This window comes from Erythrolamprus reginae, chromosome 1 (genome assembly GCF_031021105.1).
Source record: "Erythrolamprus reginae isolate rEryReg1 chromosome 1, rEryReg1.hap1, whole genome shotgun sequence".
NCBI classification, from domain to species: Eukaryota; Metazoa; Chordata; class Lepidosauria; order Squamata; family Dipsadidae; genus Erythrolamprus; species Erythrolamprus reginae.
This window is the reverse complement of record NC_091950.1, coordinates 397,523,915-397,551,768: the sequence shown is the minus strand read 5'-3', so window position 1 is coordinate 397,551,768 and position 27,854 is coordinate 397,523,915. Positions and strand designations below refer to the sequence as shown.

Below are 27,854 nucleotides of genomic sequence, written 5' to 3'. Positions count from 1 at the left end.
TTATTCCAGGTAATGAGTGGAGGACAGAGGAACCTCTTAAAGAAGAAGTTACAGGTCTGTGAGAGCCAGAAATCTTGCTTGTTTGTAGGTGACCAAATACAGTGATACCTCGTCTTGCAAACCCCTGGTCATACAAACTTTTCTAGATACAAACCCGGGGTTTAAGATTTTTTTGCCTCTTCTTCCAAACTATTTTTCACCTTACAAACCCAAACTGCCGCCACTGGGATGCCCTGCCTCTGGACTTCTGTTGCCAGCAAAGTGCCCGTTTTTGCACTGCTGGGATTCCCCTGAGGCTCCCCTCCATGGGAAACACCATCTCCGGACTTCTGTTTTTTTGCGATGCTGCAGGGGAATCCCAGCAGTGCAAAAACAGGTGCTTCGCTGGCAACAGAAGTCTGGAGGTGGGGTTTCCCAGCGAGGGGAGCCTCAGCGAAATCCCAGCATCACAAAAACACGGAAGTTCGGAGGTAGGGTTTCAAGAACCTCTGTGTTTTTACGATGCTGCAATTTCGCTGAGGCTCCCCTCGCTGGGAAACCCCACCTCCGGACTTCCGTTGTCAGCAAAACAACCGTTTTTGCACTGCTGGGATTCCCCTGTTGGGATTCCCCTGCAGCATCACAAAAACACAGAAGTCCGGAGGTGGGGTTTCCCATGAAGGGGAGCCTCAGGGGATCCCAGCAGCACAAAAACAGGCGCTTCGGCTGGCAAAAGGGGTGAGTTTTGGGTTTGCACGCATTAATTGCTTTTCCATTGATTCCTATGGAAAATATTGTTTCATCTTACAAACCTTTCACCTTGCAAACCTCATCCCGGAACCAATTAAGTTCGTAAGACAAGGTATCACTGTACTTATTTTCCATCATAATTTGCAAAGAAATTTGTTAAAATTCAGACAAGGTGATTTTCTGGATGTGTTTTGTCATGTTGTCTCTTATGGTTGAGGTCTGCCTATGATGTCCATTATAGGCCTCTCTCATCTTTTTAAGCAGGAAACTTGCACAATTGGTGTCTGACTAAATACTTCCCCCCCACACTGAATGTGCAGGCACAACTCTTCTAAAATTATATGCATTCAAGGAGAGAAAAAAAGAAATTTATACATGATCTACTATATAAACTGTAGGTGTATGTACACATACGAACCACAGCTCTTCTAAAATTATATACATTCAACTTCATTTACTGCAATAGTGTTCTGTCGGGCTCTCTGGTAGACTCCTCCCAAAAATTCACAGGTACAAATTTCAGACACACACACGTTTGAAAATTCAAAACAATGTTCTTTATAATGAAAATTCACTTAAACCAAGCCCTCTTTTGGTATAGCAAAGAGCTCCCTGTCACTCATGTCTTCTTGGTCAGAGGAGCCTTCATCAGCAGATTCCACCGGGAGCAAAACAGGCCTGCAGCATGTGGATGTCTCCCCCACATCCACAGTCCTTGGGGCAGGAGCTGGGCCAGAGCTAACCACAACAAATAGGAAAAACATAAGAGCCCAGAAGGGAAAAAAAGGAAAAGAATTCTTTTTTTTTTTACCGGTACTATGTCACCTGACCGTATGCATAGGAGCCCATTACTGCGTATGACCCTTCTTAGAAAAGTTACCCCTCCCCCACTTACTCCAAGCCTTGATAAAGAAGGATTGACTCATCTGATGCAATGAGGTCACCAAATATAAATCTTGCGATGCCCATTGCCTGAACACAATGTGTGTTCTATTGTCTACCCGGAACACACATTGACCTGACACGTAGCATCAAGAGAAAGTTCACCCCAGCCATTTGTAACATTTTTATTTGACAAAGAAGTATTATTTTGTGGTACGTGACTGGCTCCTCAAATGAATGCTGTGGTTTGATGATGCGCCAAGAATTGTATCAGAAAGAGGAACTAACTCGGGCTTGGGCAACAGGGTGGTTTTTTTAAAAAAAATTGTACATTAGACATAAATTTAAGAGAACCGTGTAAGGCTTGGCTAGTTCCAAAATTGTTTGGGGATGAATGGCATACAAATGGGATAGCTGTAAGACAGGAATGGTGTCTAAATTACTTCGCTGGTGGTTTGCTTCCTTCCGTGTTTGCTTCCAGCCAACCATGTGCAGGCACATTGCTGAAAACTCAGTTCCTGCACATGCGCAGAAGCAAAAAACAAAATGGCGCCACCTACGGAAGCATCCAAGAGAGACGGTACAGGGGCGTGGCCAGCCAGCCATCGCTCACGGTTCAGCGAGTGAGGGGAAATACCCTTTACCGTTTCTCAAGAACTGCCTCAAACCGGCAAGAGCCCACATCTGGCTATAGAGAGATAATATGTACAGTAGTCCCTCACCTATCGCTGGCGTTACGTTCCAGACCTGGCCGCGATAGGTGAAATCCGCAATGGGGAATTTATCGACTGATAGTACTTATTTAAGTATTTATATTGTAATTGTTTGGTAGGTTTTCATTGTTTTAAGTGTTTATAAACCCTTCCCACACAGTATTTATTTTAGATACAGTATTTAAATACAGTATTTACAATTTTAGATATATATTTTTTTTGAAAAACCTGCTAATCGAGTTCGGCGGGCTGTTTAAATCTGCCGATCGACTTCCTCAGAAACCTGCGATGAAGTGAAGCCGCAGTAGGTGAAGCGTGGTATAGCGAGGGACTACTGTATAGATAATATATATAGGGAGATAAAACTGTGTCAACCCCTAACCCCCAACATTTCTCCCTTAGATTCTCCACGATTGACCTCTCCAGGTTCCTAAGAGGCCAGCAAGGGGCGTACATAAGTGCACTGGTGTGCCTTTTGTCCCCTGTCCAATTGTCTTTCCTTTCTCTCACTTATCATATATATTCTCTTTCTTTCATATATCCTCTCCTCTAAGTTCACTTTTACCCTTATATATATTACTACATCTCTATTTTTCTTCCTATGTATTTGTGTATTGGACAAATGAATAAATGAATGAATAAATAAAAATAAATAAATAAATCTAGATGAGAGATAACAAGAGATAGATAAGGCTGCCACAATGAATGTTAGTAGTCACCAGTGAAGGGCTACCAAAATTTTTACTACCACACTGTGGGCGTGGCTTATGCAGGATGGCCTGCATTTTATTTCAACGTTTTTCAGTGCAAATTGGGTGCTCTGGGGTGGAGCTCCATTTTCACTACCCCACAACATTTCCACCCCAGTCCGGGCAGTAGCCCACCCCGAGTAGTCACCAGATGCCTTTTTCTCAACACTTCTTCTTGCACTTTTAATCTGTGTACGTGGACTCATTTCCACAGAAAACACAGGGAAAAGGACATCCACTGTTTTCATTTTCCAAAAATATTATAGCATCTCCATAAGACTGAGAGATATTCCAGAGAAGGGTAGAGAAAGAGCCTGGAGTTAGTGTTTGGTTTTTGCAGCTTCCAGTGTAGGCTGTGTTGGGTGGGATGAGGCCTCTGCTTGATGCCATGCAACTCCTTGGCATCAGGTTGCCTACCTCTGGCCTGGCCCTTTTTCCCTTTTTGCGGGAACTGGGCATGGATAGCCTAGAGAAAAGGAGGGCCAGAAGGGACATGATAGCTGTATATGAGGGGTTGCCACAGAGAGGAGGGGGCCACTCTATTCTCCAGAGCACCAGAGGGCCGGACGAGGAACAACGGCTGAAAGCTGACCAAGGAGAGATTCAAACTAGAAGTAAGGAAGAACTTCCTGGTGGTCAGAGCGATCAACCAGTGGAACAACCTGCTTGCGGAGGTTGTGAACTCCCCAACTCTGGACACTTTCAAGAGGAGATTGGACTGCCATTTGGCTGGGGTGCTTTAGGATTCCTGCTCAGGCAGGGGGTTGGATTTGATGACCTACATGGTCCCTTTCAACTCTAACAATCAATCAATCAATCAATCAATCAATCAATAACAGTTGTCCTGGACTCTTCAGGTGTGTTGCTCTACCAACCCACTCCCGAAGCTTCCAATCCTGGAATCAGCAGAAACCTACAACCACATAACACAATAGCAATAGTTGTTTGTTCAGTTGTTAGTTGGGCTCTCTTTGAAGAAGCACTCAGTCAGCTCCTAATCCCCTCTAACAGATGTGATGTGATATAACTTATCAAATAATTTATTATGAGGGTAACACATCCACCCAACTCAGATCTCCCATCCTAGTAATCCTTCTATTCTCCTTTTCTTGTGTATTTTGTTTCAAATCTTTCTTCTGAACAGGCGTTGGTTTTTTGGCGGACGTGCCCTTAACTGCCAGAGTCCAACAAGTTTTGCATGAAATCCGTTTCTTTGCCTTTTCTCAAGTACCAAAGGGACATGTGATCCACCTTGGGCAGATATTTCAAAACAAACAGTTACGAATGGAAAAGAACAAGCGCAGAGGTTTAAACACCTCATAAACTAGGCGTGAACTGAAGCGAGAATGGCGGTTACTTTTTAAGTGAAACTACGTTGAAGTGATATTGTCTCAAGAGGAGGAAGTGGTTTCTAGATGCAAGTTCAATGGGCTAAGTTTAGAGATGGAGGTCATGGGAAGGTTGTGTGCAGCAAACTGCCCACCACGCCTACATTTTATCTATTTTATTTTATTTATTTTGTCCAATATACAATACATATTGAAGAGAATAGACATGTAGTATTATATATAAAGAAAAGGATAGAAGAAAAGATATAAAAATAGAGGAGAAGATATATGAAAGGAAGAAAAGATATATGAGATATGAGATAAGGAGAGACAATTAGACAGGGGACGAAAGACACACTAGTGCACTTATGTAAGCCTCTTAGGAACCTGGAGAGGTCAATCGTGGATAGTCTAAGGGAGAAATGTTGGGGGTTAGGGGTTGACACTACTGAGTCTGGTAATGAGTTCCACGCTTCAACAACTCGATTACTAAAGTCATATTTTTTACAGTCAAGTTTGGAGCGATTAATATTAAGTTTGAATCTGTTGCGTGCTCTTGTGTTGTTGCGGTTGAAGCTGAAGTAGTCATTGACAGGCAGGATGTTGCAACATATGATCTTGTGGGCAATACTTAAATCGTGTTTTAGGCGTTGTAGTTCTAAGCTTTCTAGATCCAGGATTGTAAGTCTATTTTCGTAGGGTATTCTGTTTCGAGAGGAGGAGTGAAGGGCTCTTCTGGTGAAGTATCTTTGGACGTTTTCGAGGGTGTTGATATCCGAGATGTGGTATGGGTTCCAGACAGATGAGCTGTATTCCAGGATGGGTCTGGCTAAAGTTTTGTAGGATCTGGTGAGTAGTGTGAAATTGCCAGAGCAGAAGCTACGTAGGATCAGGTTAGCAACTCTAGAAGCCTTTTTGGCGATATTGTTGCAATGGGCTTTAGCACTTAGGTCATTTGATATTAGTATTCCAAGGTCTTTTACTGAGTGGGGGTTGGTTGTGAGATTTTGTTTATTCAGTTTATATATGAGGTTTGGATTCCTTTTGCCGATGTGGAGGGTAGAGCATTTGTTGGTTGATATTTGAAGTTGCCAGATGTTAGACCAATCTGAGACAAAGTCAAGGTCTTTTTGGAGAGTAGATGTGTTGTCCGTGATGTTGAAAAGTTTTACATCGTCGGCAAAAAACCCACAGTTGCTTGTGATATGATCGCAGAGGTCGTTGATGTAGAGAATGAAAAGAGTAGGACCTAGTACGCTGCCCTGGGGAACGCCACTTTTGACAGGGACGGGGGTGGAAATGGCGCTTCCAATTTTGACAACTTGTTGCCTAATTGACAGGAATGCAATACATGATCTCATCCAGTTCACATAACCAGAATGATTTAGAGGACATTCTCCCTGACTGGTAGGTGATCTCATCTGGGTTGTAACAACAAGAGGTTCTTAAGGAATGGCGGGGAGAATTCACCAATTTATTTATTTTATTTATTTATTGGATTTGTATGTCGCCCCTCTCCGTAGACTCGGGGTGGCTAACAACAGTAATAAAAAACATCATATAAATCCAATACTAAAACAACTAAAAAACCCTTATTGTAAAACCAAACATCCCTACAAACAAACATAACTTGCATAAATTGTAAAGGCCTAGGGGGAAAGAATATCTCAATTCCCCCATGCCTGACGGCAGAGGTGGGTTTTAAGGAGCTTATGAAAGGCAAGGAGGGTGGGGGCAATTCTAATCCGGGAGGAGTTGGTTCCAGAGGGCCGGGGCCGCCACAGAGAAGGCTTTTCCCCTGGGCCCTGCCAAACGACATTGTTTTGTTGACGGGACCCAGAGAAGGTCCACTCTGTGGGACCTAACTGGTCGCTGGGATTGGTGCAGCAGAAGGCGGTCTCGTAGATACCCTGGTCCGGTGCCATGAAGGGCTTTATAGGTGATGACCAACACTTTGAATTGTGCCCGGAAACTGATCGGCAACCAATGCATACTGCGGAGTGTTGGTGTTACATGGGCAGTTTTGGGAAAGCCCATGATAGCTCTCGCAGCTGCTTTCTGCATGATCTGAAGTTTCTGAACACTTTTCAATGAAAGTTCTGTTGCTGTTTTCTACCTTTTGCTGCTTGGAAAACTGTATAAAAAGCAATAAACACTCAGAAGGCAGTCAGGCATCTTAGCAACCTGCAATGCCTTGTCTCTAACTCCATCAGCTAAGAAATTCCTCAAAGGAATTTCAATTCAGTTGCACCAGCAATTCTAATTGTTCACCTGTGGAAGGCAATATTTATCAAGATCTTTGTCAAAAGGGCCCATCCATTGTTCTATCGGCAGAAAATAGGACATCTGTACTGTGTATAAGGGCTGTGCCTTTATGAGACCGAAACTGTAACCCTTGGCCTATAAGCAGAATGTGCACATAACGAAACATGGGAAAGGTCAGGACAAAAATGGAAAAAAAATATATTGAATGTTAAATAAAGAAATTGTACTTTCCTTGTATTAAATACAGTGGTACCTCTATTTACGAACTTAATTCGTTCCGTGAACAGGTTCTTAAGTAGAAAAGTTTGTAAGAAGAAGCAATTTTTCCCCATAGGAATCAATGTAAAAGCAAATAATGCGTGCTATTGGGGAAAACACAGGGAAACTGGAGGCCCTGTTTCCTCCCAGGAGATTCCTAGAGAGGCCCCACGGAGGGTTCTCCCTGCCTTTTCCGGCCCTGTTTCCTCCCAGAAGATTCCTAGAGAGGCCCCACGGAGGCTTCTCCCTGCCTTTTCCAGTTACAGTTTTGGAGGCTCGGATTTGTAAGTGGAAAATGGTTCTTGAGAAGATGCAAAAAAAATCTTGAACACCCGGTTCTTATCTAGAAAAGTTCGTAAGTAGAGGCGTTCTTAGGTAGAGGTACCATTGTATTCTATTCCTATCCACTTTTGCAGCAATTTAAGGTTTTCAGTGCCTTAAATATCTACACTAGGCTCTGTTCCCCAAACATTTTTTTAACTTGATTACTGAATTAACAAATTTTCTGAAATCTGTACACTACTAAAACTCTCCTGCCTTTAACTGAGTGGAATGACGCATCATAGGGTAAAACCTTTTGAATCACAGGTACCTCAAATGGAGTAACTTACAGGATGCACCCAAAATCTGGTATCCACGACTTCCATGGAATTAAAAGTTGGCAAGTTTTATAAAACATTTAATGACATAAAACATTTAGCACAACAATGCAAAATGTCACAAAACTCTTCTGTGGTCCCCTTTTGGGGCTTAACTCTAGCAGAGTCCAGATTTTATTTATTTATTTATTTATTATTTAGATTTGTATGCCGCCCCTCTCCGAAGACTCGGGGCGGCTCACAACATGATAGAACAAATCATAAATAATCCAAATAACTTTAAAATAATTAAGATTTAAAAGAGCCCCATATACTAACAGACACACACACAAGCATACCATATATAAATTGAACATGCCCGGGGGAGGTGTTTCAATTCCCCCATGCAATCTTTTCAAGGTAGGTACAGCTCCACTTTCAACAAGTTCACTTAACAAGGGTGTTACTACTCTGTTTCCCCCCAAATAAGACATCCCCAGAAAATAAGCTCAATTGGGCTTTTGAATGCATGGCAATAAGGCCAAGTGCTTATTTCAGGGTTCAAAAAATATATAAGACGGGGGAAAAACTCTAATTTAGCAACTGCAGAGATTCACTTAACATTTTAAGTGATAAAATGGGAGGAAATTCACTTAACAATTGTCTTGCTTAGGGACAGAAATTTGGGGCTCAACTGTGATCTTAAATTGAGGACTACTAAATATAAAACTTTATATAAATACATCACCATTTTATGTGTAGTACTAGTTCCATTTTCCTTCTTTAGGTAGAGGTATCACTATATTCTTGAAAAATGAGAGACACCCCCCCCTTTTAAATGATGCTGCCAAATTGGGGCTAACTGTAAATATTTAACGCATCTCCCCCCCCAATGTCTGTGTATCCCCCAAAATGTAGTTTTCATGTCCCCGCATCCTCATCCACATAGCTTCTGTGCAACAAGAAAAGATGTTCAATCATTTAGAGCAGCAGTCCCCCAACTACTGCCCGCGGGCCGCATGCGGCCCGCTGAGGCCATTTATCCGGCCCGCGGATGAGTGACATAACACAGTGTTCCATCTAATTTTCTATGAATAAAATGTGGTATTTTATTAGTAACTAATATCAATCATAGAAAAAGTTGCAAAAGTTTTTTTTTCTAATTTTGTCATCCAGTTACATTCATTTTCTTTTAATTAAATTCCCTCCTTAATGTTCCTTCAAAAAATGCAACACCAATTATATTTCTAACTTACTAACCATTATGCCAAAGTGCTTCCTTCTTTCTTTATACATTTTTCTATAAGCCAAGAAAACCTACAAACAGATGTTAACAAAAGAAAATTAAAAACAAAACATAAACATATATGAATTTCAGACTTCTTCCCTCCTTCTAAATAGTACATTCCCATTTTGTTTTTTACTTTAAAATAAGGTATGTGCAGTGTGCATAGGGATTTGTTCATAGTTTTTTTTTATAGTCCGGCCCTCCAACAGTCCGAGGGACAATGAACTGGAACCCTGTGTAAAAAGTTTGGGGACCCCTGATTTAGAGAGCTGGGTTTCTTTAAGAGAGGGAATAATGACATTCAAGGCAGCCCGCAAGGCGTTGTCTACAGGTAAACAGCCCAAGCCCTGGGTGGTTCCCTAAAGGCTCCAGACCTCCTCCTAGAGCCACAGTGCAATTGTAATTTTTAGTGAGACAGAGCATGGAAATTATTAACTATGTGGGGAGTATTCACCATAGCAGCATTTAATTGATTTAACATCATTTAAATTTAAATAGTTTGGACTTTTTACGTGCTTCTTTGCCCTGGCCTCGCCCACTTCTATGAATATGGCCCCTGGAACGCCTCTCAAAGGAATGTGTCCAAACCACTCATTCCAGTTGAGGTGTAAATATAAGTACCCAGCAGGCTAAAAAAGTCTAGGGCAGCATCCCGATTCCAGGCAGTGACCATAAGGATGGAAAGTGAACACAAGAATAAGGGGACACAATCTGAAGTTAGTTGGGGGAAAGATCAAAAGCAACATGAGAAAATATTATTTTACTGAAAGAGTAGTAGATCCTTGGAACAAACTTCCAGCAGACATGGTTGGTAAATCCACAGTAACTGAATTTAGACATGCCTGGGATAAACATATATCCATCCTAAGATAAAATACAGAAAATTTCAATTTATTAGATTTGTATGCCGCCCCTCTCCGAAGACTTGGGGCGGCTCACAACAACAATAAAAACAGTATTACAATGGAACAAATCTAATAATAAAATTACATTAAACCCCCCCAACAATTTAAAAAACATACAACACATACATACCAAACATAAAATATAAGAAAGCCTGGGGGAGATGTCTTAATTCCCCCATGCCTGGCGATATAGGTGGGTCTTGAGTAACTTGCGAAAGACAAGGAGGGTGGGGGCCGTTCTAATCTCCGGGGGGAGTTGATTTCAGAGGGCCGGGGCCGCCACAGAGAAGACTCTTCCCCTGCGGCCCACCAAATGAGTATAAGGGCAGACTAGATGGATCATGAAGTCTTTTTCTGCCGTCAGTCTTCTATGTTTCTACGGCCATCTTCTTCCCTTGGAATTCCAGCAAATGACAGTAAAAAGCAAAACTGTTTCTCCATAGGGAGATTCCATATAGTTTTAATTGTTAGGTGTTACTGCAGAAAAAACAACTGCTGCCAACCTGCCTTCCATTGAGGACTTGTATACTGCGTGAGTCAAAAAGAGGGCGGCGAAAATATTTACTCACCCTTCGCATCCTGGACATAAACTGTTTCAACTCCTACCCTCAAAGATGTCGCTACAGAGCACTGCACACCAAGACAACTAGCCACCAGGACAGTTTCCCCCCGAACGCCATCACTCTGCTAAACAAATAATTCCCTCAATAGTCAAATTATTTACTAAGTCTGCCCTAGTTTTTTCTCATTATTCCTATCGCCCATTTCCTCCCACTAATGACTTTATGACTGTAACTTGTTGCTTTTATCCTTAATATTTTTATTAATAGCTTCCTCATTGCTTATTTGACCCCTATAATCATTGTAGTTCATGATTCTTGAGAAATGTATATTTTCTTTTATGTACACTGGGAGCCTATGCACCAAGACAAATTCCTTGTGTGTCCAATTACACTTGGCCAATAAAGAATTCTACTTGTCGCATGCATGTCCTCTTCCTCCAAGTCCTCTTTAAAGCCATCCTAGCATTGACCATCACTGAGGCTAATAACTTTGGCTCCAAAGAAATATAAATTATTTTTGGAACCTGATTGCTTCTAGCGCCGTCTGTCCTGCACATACTGCTGATTAATTCCCAAGAACAATTAATTGATTCCCATGACTGTATGACTGTAACTTGTTGCTTCTATCCTTAAGATATTGTTTCCTGATTGTAACTCATGATTCTTGACAAATGTATCTCTTCTTTTATGTACACTGAGAGCATCTGCACCAAAGACAGATTCCTTGTGTGTCCAATCACACTTGGCCAATAAAGAATTCTATTCCATTCAAATGGAAGACTGTGTTCAAAATTACGAGAATTCCCATTTCTGCTTTTTGTGTATTTTTTTATATATGCCTCTTCCCTGTTCTCCCTGCCTTATCTTAACTTCCACCATAAACAAAGATTTTACCCAGAACTTCGGTACTTTCCAGTTCTCATTGCTTTAACCTGCCATATACAGCCCCACCCCTCTAGACCACTGGTGGGTTGCTACTGGTTTGCACCGGTTCGGTGAACCGCTAGTGGTGGCAGGAGGGTCTGTCCATGTGCCCCGATGTCAAAAACGCTCTGTGCATGCGCAGAAGCATTGCACACACATCATGTGTGTGCCCCTTCCCACATGCTCCCGTTCCCAAACTGGTATCAAAGGTAAGTGGAACCCACTACTGTTGAAGAAGCGTTGACTTGGAGGGCGTAAAAAAGAGAAGGAAGGCATTTGGAGATTCTGAATTCTTCCTTGAAGTTCTCTTTACTCTCTCAGGAATTTTTGTGAACTTTCAGGTATCTGCAAAGGCTCAACCCACAAGCAGCCCTATTCCCTGTTCTGTCCTTTCCCTATCTGGACCTTTGAGAGATAGATAGATAGATAGATAGATAGATAGATAGATAGATAGATAGATAGATAGATAGATAGATAGATTTATTTATTCCAATACAAATTGAAAGTTAAAGAGAATAAAAACATGTAGTAGTAAATATCAGGGAAAGGATAGAAGAAAAGATATGAGAATAGAATACATCAATGAAGAGTAGAGGAAGGATATATGAATGGGAGAAAAGATATATAAAATATAGGGGAGACAATTGGACAGGGGGCGGAAGGCACTCTAGTGCACTTAGGCTCACCACTTAATGACCTCTAAGGAATCTGGAGAGGTCAACCATGGAAAGTCTAAGGGAAAAATGTTGGGGGTTGGGGGATTGACACCACAGAGTCCAGTAATGAGTTCCACGCTTCAACAACTCGATTGCTAAAGTCATATTTTTTAGTCAAGTTTGGAGTGGTTGATATTAAGTTTGAATCTGTTGCGTGCTCTTCTGCTTGAAGCTGAAGTAGTTGTTGACAGGCAGGATGTTGCAGCATATGATCTTGTGGGCAATACTTAGATCATGTTTAAGGCATCCTAGTTCTAGGCTTTCTAGACCCAGGATTGTAAGTCTAGTTTTGTAGGCTATTCTGTTTCGAGTGGTGGAGTGAAGGGCTCTTCTGGTGAACATTTTGGACATTTTCTAGGGTGTTGATGTCCAAAATGCGGTGTGGGTTCCAGACAGATGAGCTGTATTCCAGGATGGGTCTGGCGAAAGTTTTGTAAGCTCTGGTGAGTAGTGCGGGTAGGATGAGACATAATAGAAGGAGGTATTAAAGAAACTCAAGGAATGAAGATAGAAGAACAAGAAGTATTAAGGACTATGATAAAAGCTGCTCATGCAACTGTAGTACAGGGATGAAAGGATAAAAGTAAATGGACACTAAAATGATGGAACAATTATATATTTGAACAAGTACAAATGGAAATAACTCATATTATCTCACTGAACTGTTCATGGGATGAAAACGCTGAAAGGATAAGAAAAAAATGGAAACTTTATTTTGCATGGGTGGAAGGGTCTAACACATGGCAACTCCAAATCTCAACTAGCAAATGCTCTGTCCTACACATTGGGAAGAAGAATCTGAACTCCAAATACAAACTGAATAATCAAATTATCACAGATAATCCCCACTCAGTTAAAGACCTTGGTTGTGAGCCGCCCCGAGTCTTCGGAGAGGGGCGGCATACAAATCGAATAAATAATAATAATAATAATAATAATAATAATACTAATAGCAAAAGATTTAAGTGCTAAGCCCACTGGAACAATATAGCCAAGAAGGCTTCAAGGGTTGTAAACCTAATCCTTCGTAGCTTCTGCTCTGGCAATCTCACACTACTTACCAAAGTTTACAAAACTTTTGCCAGACCCATCCTCGAATACAGCTCATCTGTTTGGAACCTATATCGCATCTCAGACATTAACACCCTTGAAAATGTCCAAAGATACTTCACCAGAAGAGCCCTTCACTCCTCCACTCGAAATAGAATACCCGACAAGACTAGACTTTCAATCCTGGGCCTGGAAAGTTTAGAACTAAGACGCCTTAAACAAGATCTAAGTATTGCCCACAAGATCATATGCTGCAACGTCCTGCCTGTCGGCGACTACTTCAGCTTCAACCACAACAACACAAGAGCACACAACAGATTTAAACTTAATATTAACCGCTCCAAACTTGACTGTGAAAAATATGACTTCAGTAACCGAGTTGCCGAAGCGTGGAACTCATTACCAGACTCCATAGTGTCATCCCCAAACCCCCAACACTTTACCCTTAGATTATCTATGGTTCACCTATCCAGATTCCTAAGAGGTCAGTAAGGGGCGAGTACAGGTGCACTAGAGTGCCTTCCGTCCCCTGTCCTATTGCTTTCCTATATCTCCTATACCTTTCTTCTATTCCTATATCTCTTCTTCTATTCTTTCATTGATATATATTCTATTACTATATCTTCTTTTCTATTCTTTCTTAGATATATTTTACTATGAGTATCTCCTCTATAACCTTCATCATGCATTTTACTATGTGTATAGAGATATATACCCACTAAAACCCTCATTGTCTATTGGACAAAATAAATAAATAAAAAATAAGACATAAAGAAGAAATTGTCTAGAATTCTGACCTGGCTGGGACTATGAATAAGAACAAACTGAGGGAAGGGCGGGAGGGGATTAAGGGTGAAAAGTATGAAAATTAAAAATAAATAATTAATAAAAGTTTTTTAAAAATTTAAAAAAGGATTATGGGTGTGGGCATTCACGCATGTGCAATAGCTCGCACCCAAACTCTTTCGGCACCCAAGGAAAAAAAGGTTCATGAAGAATGTTTAAATCAGATTTTTATTTTTTCCGGTATATGTAGACCACGCCAGAGATGTAGTCCGAGTCCTGATGTGATTCCTGATGTGATGTTGTTCTCTCCCATTTTTCAACATCCCGCATCCCAACTTTTTCCCACAATCTTTGCCGCTCCAGGTCATTCAGCAACTGCTGCAATTCAGCCTTGTATCGTAAATTGCTTGAGTTGTTTCGTGTGGTCAGACACACGTAGCCACCTGTTGTGCAAGATCACAGCATTTTAATCTAAAATCATTAGGAAAGCCTTGATAATCCTAGAAACAGGATAACGGTAAAATCTCCTTCACACGGAGTTTGACTCCTGGGGCAGGTCACAATATGGAAGAAATGTGTACAAGATAAATAAAAATAAAATAAAGACAGCAATCATAAGCATATAATTTAGGCCATCATAGTGACTGTTTTAACCTGTCCCTTATAGGTTAAAGCTTGAAGCTGCTTAATTTCAAAACCCAGAAAAGGTCAACCACAGAATGCCACTCTGTGGCAGAAAATCAATCAATACCAAATCCTTTTTTAAAGAGAGATTTATTTATTTATTATTTATTTATTTATTAATTAGATTTCTATGCTGCCTTTCTCCTTAGACTCAGGGCAGCTCACAACAAAGATTAATGCAAAACATGTAAGAAACCTAAATTAAAACACTCTTAAAAACCCAATACAATGATACCTCGTCTTACGAACCCCTCATCATACGAACTTTTTGAGATACGAACCCGGGGTTTAAGATTTTTTTGCCTCTTCTTCCAAACTATTTTCACCTTACGAACCCAAGCCGCCACCACTGGGATGCCCTGTCTCCGGACTTCCATTGCCAGCCGAAGGCTCCCCTTGCTGGGAAACCCCACCTCCGGACTTCCGTTGCCAGCGAAGGGCCCGTTTTTGCACTGCTGGGATTCCCCTGAGGCTCCCCTCCATGGGAAACCTCATCTCAGGACTTCCGTGTTTTTGCGATGCTGCAGGGGAATCCCAGCAGGAAAATCCCAGCAGCGCAAAAACACGGAAGTCCGGAGGTGGGGTTTCCAACCCTGAGCTATAGCTTAGATTGTGGGTGTCAGGCTGTAGCATGGTTTCATTTGTGCAGGCAACAGCCTACAGGTAGTCCTCGACTTATGACTACAATTGAGCCCAAGATTTCTGTTGCTAAGTGAGACATTTGTTAAATGAGTTTTGCCCCGTCTTATGATGTTTCTTGCCACATTTCTTAAGTGAGTCACTGCAGCTGTAACATTAGTAAGATGGCTGCTAGGTGAAATCTGGCTTATGTACCAAAGACAAATTCCTTGTGTGTCTAATCACACTTGGCCAATAAAATTCTATTCTATTCTATTCTATTCTATTCCATTCTATGACAATGCTTGTCAGAAAGTTGCAAAAAGTTATCACAGGACCACGGGACATTGCAACCGTTATAAACACGAGTCAATTCCAAGTACAGTGTTCCCTCGATTTTCACGGGGGATGCGTTCCGAGACCGCCCGCGAACGTCGAATTTCCGCGAAGTAGAGATGCGGAAGGAAATACACTATTTTTGGCTATGAACAGTATCACAAGCCTTCCCTTAACACTTTAAACCCCTAAACTGCAATTTCTCATTCCCTCAGCAACCTATAGATTATTACTCACCATGTTTACTTATTAAAGTTTATTAAAAAAAATATTTATTAAAGGCGGATGAAAGTTTGGCGATGACGGATGACGTCATCGGGCGGGAAAAACCATGGTATAGGGAAAAAAACAGCAAAGTATTTTTTTAATTAATATTTCTGAAAAACCATGGTATAGCCGTTTTGCAAAGTTCGAACCCGCGAAAATCGAGGGACCGCTGTATCTGGATTTTGATCATGTGATCATGGGAATGCCACACCGAGCCTGCGGAGAGGGGCGGCATACAAATCTAATTAATAATAATAATAATAATAATAATAATAATAATAATAATAATAATGTGGCAATATTTATAAGTTGAAAAATGGCCATACGTCTATTTTTTCAGTACCGCTGAAACTTCAAACAGTCACTAAATAAATTGTTGTAAATCGAGGACTAGCTATATTCTCTGGATATAGGACTTAGCATTATTAATCCAGGTTTAGGGTTGAGTATGATGTGTGAACCAGGCAGGGGTTACCTCTAATGATGCTACTGGTGCGCTGCATGTGCAGTTTCGGGTCTCTGGCCTGTGCGCATATGCCTCCCAGCGAGATTTTGGTTCGGCCCATGCGCAGGTAGAAAAAATTCACAAAGGGACGCACAAGCATGTAAGATTTTGGTGGGGGTTTTTTTGCTTCGGTGCATGTGCAGAAGCAAAAAAAAAAAATCAGAGATATTGCGCATGTGTGCGCGTCTCCTCGTAACATTTTGCTTCCTGCAAGGGGTGGCACATGTGCGCGAGATTTCAGTGATTTTTTTTTCCTTCTGTGCATGTGCAGAAGCAAAAAACTCACAAAAATCTTGCACTCTAATTTTGTATTTTCCTTATTTCTAACCATTATTGCCTCCTAACATATTTATTTTATTTATTTGTTTGTTTGTTTTGTCACATACATATTGGTGGTAAACAAAGATATAGTATTTATATACATGATACTAGTAAGAGAAAAACATTAGAACAGGGAACAGGAGGCACTCTTTATTTTTATTTATTTGTTTGTTTGTTTTGTCCAATATACAATAATACACAATAATAATAGAGGATATATTATTATTATTATTATTATTATTATTATTATTATTATTATTATTATTAATTAGATTTGTATGCCGCCCCTCTCCAAAGACTCGGGGCGGCTCACAACAGTAATAAAAACAATATAGTAGTGGAACAAATCTAATATTAAAAAAACATATAAAACCCTATCATTATTTTTAAAAAACCAAACAGCACATTCATACCAAACATAAAACAAAGTATAAAAGAGCCTGGGGGAAAGGTGTCTCAACTCCCCCATGCCTGGCGGTATAAGTGAGTCTTAAGTAGTTTACGAAAGACAGGGAGGGTGGGGGCAGTTCTAATCTCCGGGGGGGAGTTGGTTCCAGAGGGCTGGGGCCGCCGCTTTTCGCTTTTTCCTTCTGCACGCAGGTGGTGAGACCGTCCTACTCCACCACGCGGCTTTTGGAAACGCTGCATGGCTTTTGGTATTTGCCTGCATGCGCATGTGCGCGTGCACAGGTTGGATCAACCTCTGCGGGCTGGTCACAGACAGCAGGCGGGCCGCACCCGCCCTCCAGGCAGCATCTTGCCCAGGTCTGATGTATATAAAACCCTACATGGCATTGGAGCCAAGGAGGAGGAGGAGGAGGAGAAAGCAGAAGAGGAAGAGGAGGAAAAGGAAGAAGAAGAGGAAGAGGAGGAAGAGGAAAAGGAAGAAGAAGGAGGAGGAGGAAGAAGAGGAGGAAGAGGAAAAGGAAGAAGAGGAGGAGGAGGAGGAAGAAGAAGAGGAAGAGGAGGAAGAGGAAAAGGAAGAAGAAGAAGGAGGAGGAGGAAGAAGTGGAAGAGGAGGAAGAGGAAGAGGAAAAGGAAGAAGAGGAGGAGGAGGAGGAGGAGGAGGAGAAAAAGAAGTGTCAACTTTTGCCATCTGAGGACAAAGAGGAGGAAGCATATTGGCTTCAATGTATGTTGAAATGAACCAGGAATGATGGCACGGGGGAAGCTGTAAGTCCTGAAGACTGAAAGAAGGAGTGGGGGGGGGGGTATGCATACATCTGTGCTTGCCCACCTACGCTTGCCTTTTCCGTATTTTTTTTTTTTTTTTGTATTTCCTCCAAACGCATTTGAAGGCACTGGGTGCCGGCTTGCATTATTCATGAGTCTGAGAGTTTAGACAAGAACTTTGTTTTTCGGGGAGGGGAAGGGAATGTGTCATTATAAGATGTCAGTATCCAAGATGTAACATTCCTGGGAGAGACAGTTCTTTGTAAAAAGTGCCAAGTTCTTCCCACTCATCCAGAAGAATCCAGGAAGGATGATCATCATGTTGTAAAGTAAAAGGGAGAGAGCTTTGGGGGAAAGTTCTAAAATTGGGGGGAGTTCTGCCTTCGGTTGTTGTGGTTTGCAGCCCTGACCACTGCTGGTTGAAGACATAGTGATTACCTACTAAGTTTGCAAAGGGGGAGATGATCCCTTCGCCTTATCTGGCTTGCAGCTCAATTTTGAAAAGTCTTCTCCCCTTTCCCTCCTCTGCCATCTGCTGCTCAAGAGAAGCAGGAGGAGAAGGGAGTGAGTGTGAGAGTCTGTATCTCCACCCTCTTTGGCTCCACTCACTCATTCTTCAGCCTTATCCACTGTGCCAAGTATCCATGAGACTAAAAGAGAGGAAAAAGTTACACACGTCAAATTATGATCTACAAAAGATCATAGACAGAGGTGGGTATTCAGCCGGTTCAAATCGGTTCGGGCGAACCATTGGTAGTGGTTCCCTGATGCTCATCTTCCCTTCATTCCACATCACCCCAAAAGTAAGATAAGTTTTATTTATTTATTCATTCATTCATTCATTCATTCATTCATTCATTCATTCATTCATTCATTTATTGGATTTGTATGCTGTCCTTCTCTGGAGACTCGGGGCGGGTAACAGCAACAATAAAGCAGTGTACAATAGTAGTCTGATGTTAGAAACAATTAAAAAACCCATTAATATAAAAGAAACCAAACATACATACATACATACATACCATGCATAGAATTGTAAAGGCCTAGGGGGAAGAGGGTCTCAATTCCCCCATGCCTGACAGCAGAGGTGGGTTTTAAGCAGCTTACGAAAGGCAAGGAGGGTGGGGGCAATTCTAATCTTTGGGGGGGAGTTGGTTCCAGAGGGCTGGGGCCGCCACAGAGAAGGTTCTTCCCCTAGGTCCCGCCAAGCGACATTCTTTAGTTGACGGGACCCGGAGAAGATCCACTCTGTGGGACCTAACTGGTCGCTGGGATTCGTGCAGAAGAAGGCGGTCCCTGAAATAATCTGGTCCGGTGCCATGAAGGGCTTTATAGGTCATAACCAACACTTTGAATTGTGATCAGAAACTGATTGGCAATCAATGCAGACTGTGGAGTGTTGGAGTAACATGGGCATATTTGGAAAAGCCCATGATTGCTCTCGCAGCTGCATTCTGCACGATCTGAAGTTTCCGAACATTTTTCAAAGGTAGCCCCATGTAGAGAGCGTTACAGTAGTCGAGTTTAGAGGTGATGAGGGCATGAGTGACTGTGAGCATCCCTATTAATGGTCCAGAAATCTCTCAAGACCTGAATTATGTCACCAAATCTGGGTGTACTGTGGATCTGGAGACATTCTTAGATGGCTCCACTGTGTGTTGTGGCCTGTCAGCCACCTGCCGCTCCAGAAGACAAATCAGATGAAGAGGAGACGCGGGAGGCAGGTTAGCACCAAGGCAATCTGAGAGCTCCTAGGGCAGTGATGGCGAACCTTCATCCATATAAACCACAATAACATCATTGTGCATGTCATGTTGTTTATTTACATTATCATTTCAAAGGCTCTTCCAAGATCATCAGGAAATTGTCTGGCAAGGTCAATAAGCTCTTCACAGTCATTTTCTCCATATCTTTAAGGTCACAGTCCTTTCCACTTTCCACTCTTCCAAAAACAGCAGCTGGGCAAAATACTAAAACAATTTACCACCATAGTGAGTATTCCTCCAACCACTGTTCTGCCCTCCAGCTCTGCCTTTCTTGTTTAGTCTATTTATTGTCCCTTATTTATTTTTCTTATATTAAAATCTATTCCAATTTTCAAATTCCTTCGAAGTCCAGTCAAAATCTTTTAAAGCTTTGTCCAATTTTTCGAAACAGCTCAAATTCTTCAATTTGTGGGCTTTAGTTGAATATCCCTTCTACTTTTATTCCTTTCTTTTATCCACATACCCAAATGGCTGCTTCTGCATTTCTGGTCATTTTTGTTCCCTTAAACAATGTTAAAGTCTCTTTTTTTGTTTTTCTTTGGCAAAATCCACTCACCCGCCTCCTCTCTTCAACATTCCCATCCTACCGGCAATTCATTTTTAACTATTCCATTTATATTTTTCAGTATTAAAATTCAAAACTTTTGAACTGCACGACCACAATGCCAGCATTTAGGGTTTAGTCCTCCAATCACATATGGCAACTGGGCAGGAGTTCTATACCATTTTAGATATTTAGATATTTTCCTTTCCATTTCCTGAAACTTCTCTATTTTAATTTTTTGTATTCCTCTCATTATTCCTTCTATTCTTTAGTCCGTTAAATTAAAATCCTTACTCTATTTATTCTTAATTTGATTCAACATATATTCCTTATCATCTGTCATTAATTTATATATCACCTATACTCCTCTTAATCCTTTCTCTCTATATTTCAAAATTGTATCTATTTTATTTTCTCTCAGACCCATTTTTATCTTATCTATTGGCTCAGTCCATCTTAACCAATTTTGGGGTCCACCTATTTGTATTATCTCATTGATTTTCATTAATTCATCTTTTATTTGATTATACCCATTTATTTCTAACTCTTTTTCACCCCTCCCTATTACATTTCTTATAGATATTCCTTGCTTCCACTCTTTCTGCCATCTACTCCATACTTTAAATGCTACTTTCCTGGTCCTATAGTTTTCTTGCTTATTTGATTTAACTTTGAATCATGTATACTTTCTTTTCCTAGCCCTTGTTCACCTCATTTTCTAATTTCACCCATTTCTCCTCCCTTTGGTCCAATTCTAGTAATTGTTTTATTTGGAAGGCTTCATAATATCGGCATTCGGGAGGCCACTGAGAAGCCCCCCGGCTTAGGCTCCGGCTAGACCTCCAGCGAGGACACGCCGGGCAGCGGCTGGGCGTGGCGGCAAGGGTGCGTCTGACTCGGGGCTGGCGGCGCCCGACGCAGTGGGGAACATCGGCGCGGGAGGCAGGAGAGGACCGGGCGACCAGAGCAGCAGTGCCGCCGCCAAGCCAGGCTCGGCTTCCCTGGCCGCCGCAGCCACCGCACACCGCGATCTTCTGGGCCAGCCAGGCTCAGCGGTGAAAGGTGGCCTTTTTGGCTGAGAGGGAAGGTGAAATGCCGGCAGCTGTAGCAGCTGCTGCAAGAGGCATTTCACTTTCCCTCCCAGCCAAAAAGGAGCCACAGAGAGGGGCATGCTGAAGGCGTGCCCCTTTCTGCGGATCCTTTTTGGCTGGGAGGGAAGGTGAAATGCCAGCGGCTATAACCGCTGCTGCAAGAGGCATTTCACTTTCCCTCCCAGCCAAAAAGGAGCCACAGAGAGGGGCATGCTGAAGGCGTGCCCCTTTCTGCGGATCCTTTTTGGCTGGGAGGGAAGGTGAAATGCCAGCGGCTATAGCCGCTGCTGCAAGAGGCATTTCACTTTCCCTCCCAGCCAAAAAGGAGCCACAGAGAGGGGCATGCTGAAGGCGTGCCCCTCTCTGCGGATCCTTTTTGGCTGGGAGGGAAGGTGAAATGCCAGCGGCTATAGCCGCTGCTGCAAGAAGCATTTCACTTTCCCTCCCAGCCAAAAAGGCTGGCCTTCGGGGATGAAGGGGAAGGACTTCCCGGGCGGAATGCATGCCCCTCTCTGTGGCTCCTTTTTGGCTGGGAGGGAAGGTGAAATGCCGGCGGCTGCAGCAGCTACTGCAAGAGGCATTTCACTTTCCCTCCCAGCCAAAAAGGAGCCACAGAGAGGGGCATGCCTTCCGCCCGGGAAGTCCTGCCCCTTCATCCCCGAAGGCCGGCCTTTTTGGCTGGGAGGGAAGGTGAAATGCCGGCGGCTGTAGCAGCTGCTGCAAGAGGCATTTCACTTTCCCTCCCAGCCAAAAAGGAGCCACAGAGAGGGGCATGCCTTCCGCCCAGGAAGTCCTGCCCCTTCATCCCCGAAGGCCAGCCTTTTTGGCTGGGAGGGAAGGTGAAATGCTGGCAGCTGTAGGAGCTGCTGCAAGAGGCATTTCACTTTCCCTCCCAGCCAAAAAGGCTGGCCTTTGGGGATGAAGGGGCAGGACTTCCCTGGCTGAAGGCGTGCCCCTCTCTACGGCTCCTTTTTTTCTGGGAAGGAAGGTGAAATGCCAGCGGCTGTAGCATCTGCTGCAAGAGGCATTTCACTTTCCCTCCAAGCCAAAAAGGAGCCACAGAGAGGGGCATGCCTTCCGCCCAAGAAGTCCTGCCCCTTCATCCCCGAAGGCCGGCCTTTTTGGCTGGGAGGGAAGGTGAAATGCCGGCGGCTGTAGCAGCTGCTGCAAGAGGCATTTCACTTTCCCTCCCAGCCAAAAAGGAGCCACAGAGAGGGGCATGCCTTCCGCCCAGGAAGTCCTGCCCCTTCATCCCCGAAGGCCAGCCTTTTTGGCTGGGAGGGAAGGTGAAATGCTGGCAGCTGTAGGAGCTGCTGCAAGAGGCATTTCACTTTCCCTCCCAGCCAAAAAGGCTGGCCTTTGGGGATGAAGGGGCAGGACTTCCCTGGCTGAAGGCGTGCCCCTCTCTGCGGCTCCTTTTTTTCTGGGAAGGAAGGTGAAATGCCAGCGGCTGTAGCAGCTGCTGCAAGAGGCATTTCACTTTCCCTCCCAGCCAAAAAGGCTGGCCTTTGGGGATGAAGGGGCAGGACTTCCCTGGCTGAAGGCGTGCCCCTCTCTGCGGCTCCTTTTTGGCTGGGAAGGAAGGTGGAATGCCAGCGGCTGTAGGAGCTGCTGCAAGAGGCATTTCACTTTCCCTCCCAGCCAAAAAGGCTGGCCTTTGGGGATGAAGGGGCAGGACTTCCCTGGCTGAAGGCGTGCCCCTCTCTGCGGCTCCTTTTTGGCTGGGAAGGAAGTTGAAATGCCAGCGGCTGTAGCAGCTGCTGCAAGAGGCATTTCACTTTCCCTCCCAGCCAAAAAGGCTGGCCTCTGGGGATGAAGGGGCAGGACTTCCCTGGCTGAAGGCGTGCCCCTCTCTGCGGCTCCTTTTTGGCTGTGGAGGAAGGTGAAATGCCAGCAGCTGTAGCAGCTGCTGCAAGAGGCATTTCACTTTCCCTCCCAGCCAAAAAGGAGCTGCAGAGAGGGGCATGCCTTCCGCCCGGGAAGTCCTGCCCCTTCATCCCCAAAGACCGGCCTTTTTGGCTGGGAGGGAAGGTGAAATGCCAGCCGTTGTAGCAGCTGCTGCAAGAGGCATTTCACTTTCCCTCCCAGCCAAAAAGGAGCTGCAGAGAGGGGCACGCCTTCAGCCAGGGAAGTCCTGCCCCTTCATCCCCAAAGGCCAGCCTTTTTGGCTGGGAGGGAAAGTGAAATGCCTCTTGCAGCAGCTGCTACAGCCGCCGGCATTTCACCTTCCCTCCCAGCCAAAAAGGCCGGCCTTCGGGGATGAAGGGGCAGGACTTCCCGGGTGGAAGGCGTGCCCCTCTCTGCGGCTCCAGCCCAGTCCCCTTTCGGCCGAGCCTCCCCCGTCAGGCGGCCGCCTTCTGCCATTGAGCCTGGCCGGCCCGGAAGATCGCGGTGCGCGGTGCCTGCGGCGGCCAGGGAAGCCGAGCTGGGCGTGGTGGTGGCGCTGCTGCTCCGGTTGCCCGGTCCTCTCCTGCCTCCCACGCCAATGTTCCCCGCTGCGTCGGGTGCTGCCAGCCCCTCCGCCGCTGCACCCAGCCGCTGCCCACCCCGTCCTCCCTGGAGGTCTAGCCTGTCATCCTGGCTCAAACGGGCGGCGGCAGACCGTCTTTGTGGTTTTGGCTGGGGGGGGGGAGCAGGAGGACTTTCCTGACTCCCTCCCCCCAGCACTTCGCCCAGGACAACAGGCAGGGCAAAGCAGCATGGGGCAAAGGGAGGTGCAAGCCTCCTTCGGTGGTGGCGGCTGGCTTTCGGGTTTCTGCACGCATTAATCGCTTTTCCATTGATTCCTATGGGAAACAATGTTTCGTCTTACGAACTTTTCACCTTATGAACTTCCTCCCGGCACCAATTAAGTTCGTAAGATGAGGTATTACTGTGTACTGTCTTCAGTGTTACTCTTACTCTTTTCCCTCCAAAGATCCATTCTCTCAGTTCTCTATCCCATTGCCTTAATTGTTCCGTGTGGATCTCCACTGGCAACGCTTGTATTAAGTACATTAATTTTGGCAAGATCAATATCTTAGCTGCTTGTGTTCGTTTTGTTATTGATAGATATTTCCCTTTCCATTCCTTAATTTGTCTTATTCTCCTCCATATCTTATTATGATTCCATTTTTTAAGCCACTCTTCTTTCTTAGTTATTTGAATACCTAAATATTTTATTCTCCCTTTTGCTAATTGTATCCCTCCTTTCTCTGCTATTTTTTTTTTGCTCTGTCAAACTCATGTTCATTAACATTATCTCTGATTTATTCAAATTTATTTTCATCCCTGAAACTGCCTCAAAATCTTTCAAAATTATTTTAAGTTCATATAATGTATCCAGCAGATATTCTGTGACCAGTAAGATATCATCTGCATACAAATTTATATTTAATTCTTCATTTCTTATTTTATAACCTTGTATTCCCCTTCATTATTCCTAATTCTATCTGCTAGACTTTCAATACCAATTAGAAATAACCCTTGCGAAATAGGACTACCTTGATGGGTACCCCTTTGTAGCTCTACTCTTTTCAATAACCTGTTATTAACTCTAATTCTTGCCCCCGCACCTGTGTACAGCCTTTGAATTGTTTCTATATATGATTTATTAATTCTATATTTTTCCATTACAATATATAGATATTTATGAATCAAAGGCTTTATATACATCCCTCTTTTATTTTTAATTTCACCAACTCCATATTTCCCGTCTCTTTTTTAGATAGCTAGTTTTTTCATTGTATTTATGTTACTTTTTTGAAAATCCCTTTTCACTAAAATTTCTTTTTTCCACAATTCTAGATCCTCTATTTGGTTCAGTTCCTGTTTGGATTGCTCCAACTTTTGTTTTATTTCTATTCTATAGTTTTCCTGTAGCTCTCTCTGGTATTCCTCTATTTTTTAATCTTTTTATCCTTCATTTTTTTTTCTTTTCCTATTATAAATTATTTCTTGAGAAATAGCGTAGGCTCGAAAGGACAGGCTTAGCCGCATCCCAAACAATTGTATGCTCTGCTGACTCTAAGTTTTCCTTAAAATAATTATCCATTACCTTTAGCAATTCCTCTTTCTTTTCCCCCCCTAAATAGATAATTCTTATATGTCCATTTATATTCCCTATCCGTCTTCTTCCTCCTCATTTTCTTCCTTTTTTTCTTCTTCCGATTCCTCGCTAGAACTTAATTCCTCCTCTGCTGACTTCGGAGGCTGTCTGTGCTTTGCTTTGCTCTTCTCCTTACATTGTGTCTGCAAACATTTCCAATGTTTTTCCGGTTGTTCTTCCTGTTGTAACACACCAGAATTTCTCCAACATATCCTCCGCCTCTTTTACGTTAGTAGCTGTATATCTTCTCCCATCTTTTAATGCAATCAAGTGTAGTGGAATTCCCCAGCTGACTCTCTGCCCGTTGTGAAATAACACATCAGCATAGTTTTGCAGCTGTCTTTCTCTGCAATGTTACATACCTTGGCATGTAACCACTCCGAGTCTTCGGAGAGGGGCGGCATACAAATCCAAATAATAAATAAATAATAAAATAATAAATAAATAGGTTAAGCCAGGCCATTATTCTAAGTCCTCCCCACTCAGGTATCTTTTCCTTCAAGGCTTTGAATGTCATATCCTTTACTCTCTCCGTTGAAAAATCAATAACGTCACGTGGGGGTTGTTTTCCGTCTTGAGTCTTGCACTGCAGCCTGTTTGGCCGTCTTTTTAACTGTCTTTAATTCTGGTCGAATAACCTCCAAATTAGCTGTTATGTCATCAAGATTCTTATTGATATTTCATTCAGGCCTGCTAAAGGATTCTTCGAAGGCTGCCACAATTTCTTGCTTTTTGGGAGTCATTTTAAAATGTTTCTTCCTCTCTTCCTTCCTCTCTGAATTTTGCTCTTTTTTTTCTTTCAGTTCTTACTGGCCAAACTCCGCTCGCAATCCCCTCTGCAGATCTGTAAAACCTCCAGTTTCACTTTCCAGTACTTGTAAGGGTCGTCTGTCACTCTATGATGTCTTTTTAGAATTTCTTCTGTTTCCGTAGGGAGGGAGGATTCAGGGAAGCGCCCACTCCTGTCGACGCATGTGCAGAATCTCAATGATGACGATGATGGTGAAGCCGATGTTTATAGGCTGGCCTCTGTTGTTATGGATGATTTATGATTTAAAAATCAAATTAGTTTTTTCCATTTGTTTAATTTTTCTTTTCATTTTCCTCACTTTACTTATCTCTGCCAAATATTCCAATTCTTCCATCTAAGACACAGAAAAGAGAAAAAGCGCCCATCAGTCACAGAATAGATACAAAAGAGAAGCTTAGGACAGGATTATAAGGGAATTGAATGACTTACTTCTGCTATCATGGCATTCAATCCCTCCAGCTTCTCCATCTCCTCCAGCAAGTCCATCTCCTCTTCCAGATACATAGGAAGGCTGGACTCCGTCTGTTTCCGCTGGGACTCCTTGTATTTTCGCACACCCATCTGGCAAAAGAAGACATTTTGAACACTTTTGAACAGAGGAGGCAAATCTACAAAGTTTGATTCTGGAGCCATATGTGGCTCTCTCAGCCCTCTGCTGTGGCTCCCTGTTGCTCAAAATATGTGTCACAATCGCTGGTGTGTGACACCCACCGATTCACAATTTATTAAGCTTTTTGACCCCCGGTAGGCCATCCATGGATAAATCCATTAAAAGAAATGTTATAGAAGAAAACAGAATCTTTAATTAAACTACAGTAATCCCTCGCTACTTCATGATTCATCTTTCACGGATTCGCTATTTCACGGGTTTTCAAAGGGGACTTAAATCCATTAAATCCATTGAAAATTTTAAATCCATTAAAATCCTAAAGTCAGGCATGCAAGCTAACAAGCAAACAAATAAAACTGAAGATCTCTTACCTCAAATATGGCTTTTCCTAGATAAAATATGAAGAGTCATGATGTAAATCAAATAAACCTTACCTAAACTACTGTTGAACTACTAAAGAAATATATACAAATAAATAAATATAGATAAATATGTATATATATAAAATATGAAACAAACAAATAAACAACTAAACAAATAAATTTTATAAAAGAGAGAGAACCTAAACTACATCAATAAGAACAAAACCAACTCCTCCAACCATTAACTACATAAATCACCCACGCAGAGAACAAAATCTCAGGTGAATGCCTTTCATTCAGCCCACGCAAAGGTTTTATTTACTTCCCCTTTGTGACCTCATGCACCTGTCATAAGGATCATTATTTGTGACCTCATAAGGGAAAAGCAAAGCAAACTGATTATCTGATTTAATGCTACTCAGTGCTTTATCTACAGTGGGGGGGGGGGGGGAGTATTTAGTCAGACGCCAGTTGTGCAAGTTCTCCCACTTAAAAAGATGAGAGAGGCCTGTAATTGACATCATAAGTAGACCTCAACCATGAGAGACAACATGAGAAAGCACATCCAGAAAACCACATTGTCTGATCTGTAATCAATTTATTTGCAAATTGTGGTGGAAAATAAGTATTTGGTCAATAACAGAAGTTCATCTCAATACTTTCTTATATATCCTTTGTTGGCAATGACAGAGGTCAAATGTTTTCACAAGGTTGCCGCACACTGTTGCTGGTATGTTGGCCCATTCCTCCATGCAAATCTCCTCTAGAGCAGTGATGTTTTGGGCCTATCACGGGGCAACACGGACCTTCAACTCCTTCCAAAGGTTTTCTATAGGGTTGAGATCTGGAGACTGGCTTGGCCACTCAAGGACCTCGACATGCTTCTTACAAAGCCACTCCTTTGTTGCTCTGGTGGTGTGCTTGGGATCATTGTCATGCTGAAAG

The 27,854-nt window shown here is 42.9% G+C and overlaps 1 protein-coding gene across 1 annotated transcript in view; it reads right to left on the bottom strand.

Moving 5' to 3' along the window:
* Nucleotides 1-13,944: 13,944 nt before the first annotated feature.
* METTL27 (methyltransferase like 27) overlaps nucleotides 13,945-27,854 on the bottom strand; it is a 74,466-nt gene continuing 60,556 nt past the window's right edge. Inside the window, exon 5 of the mRNA XM_070735049.1 lies at nucleotides 13,945-14,177. Coding sequence (XP_070591150.1) covers nucleotides 13,963-14,177 — 215 coding nt within the window. The 3' untranslated portion in view covers nucleotides 13,945-13,962. The remainder of the gene's footprint in view (nucleotides 14,178-27,854) is intronic.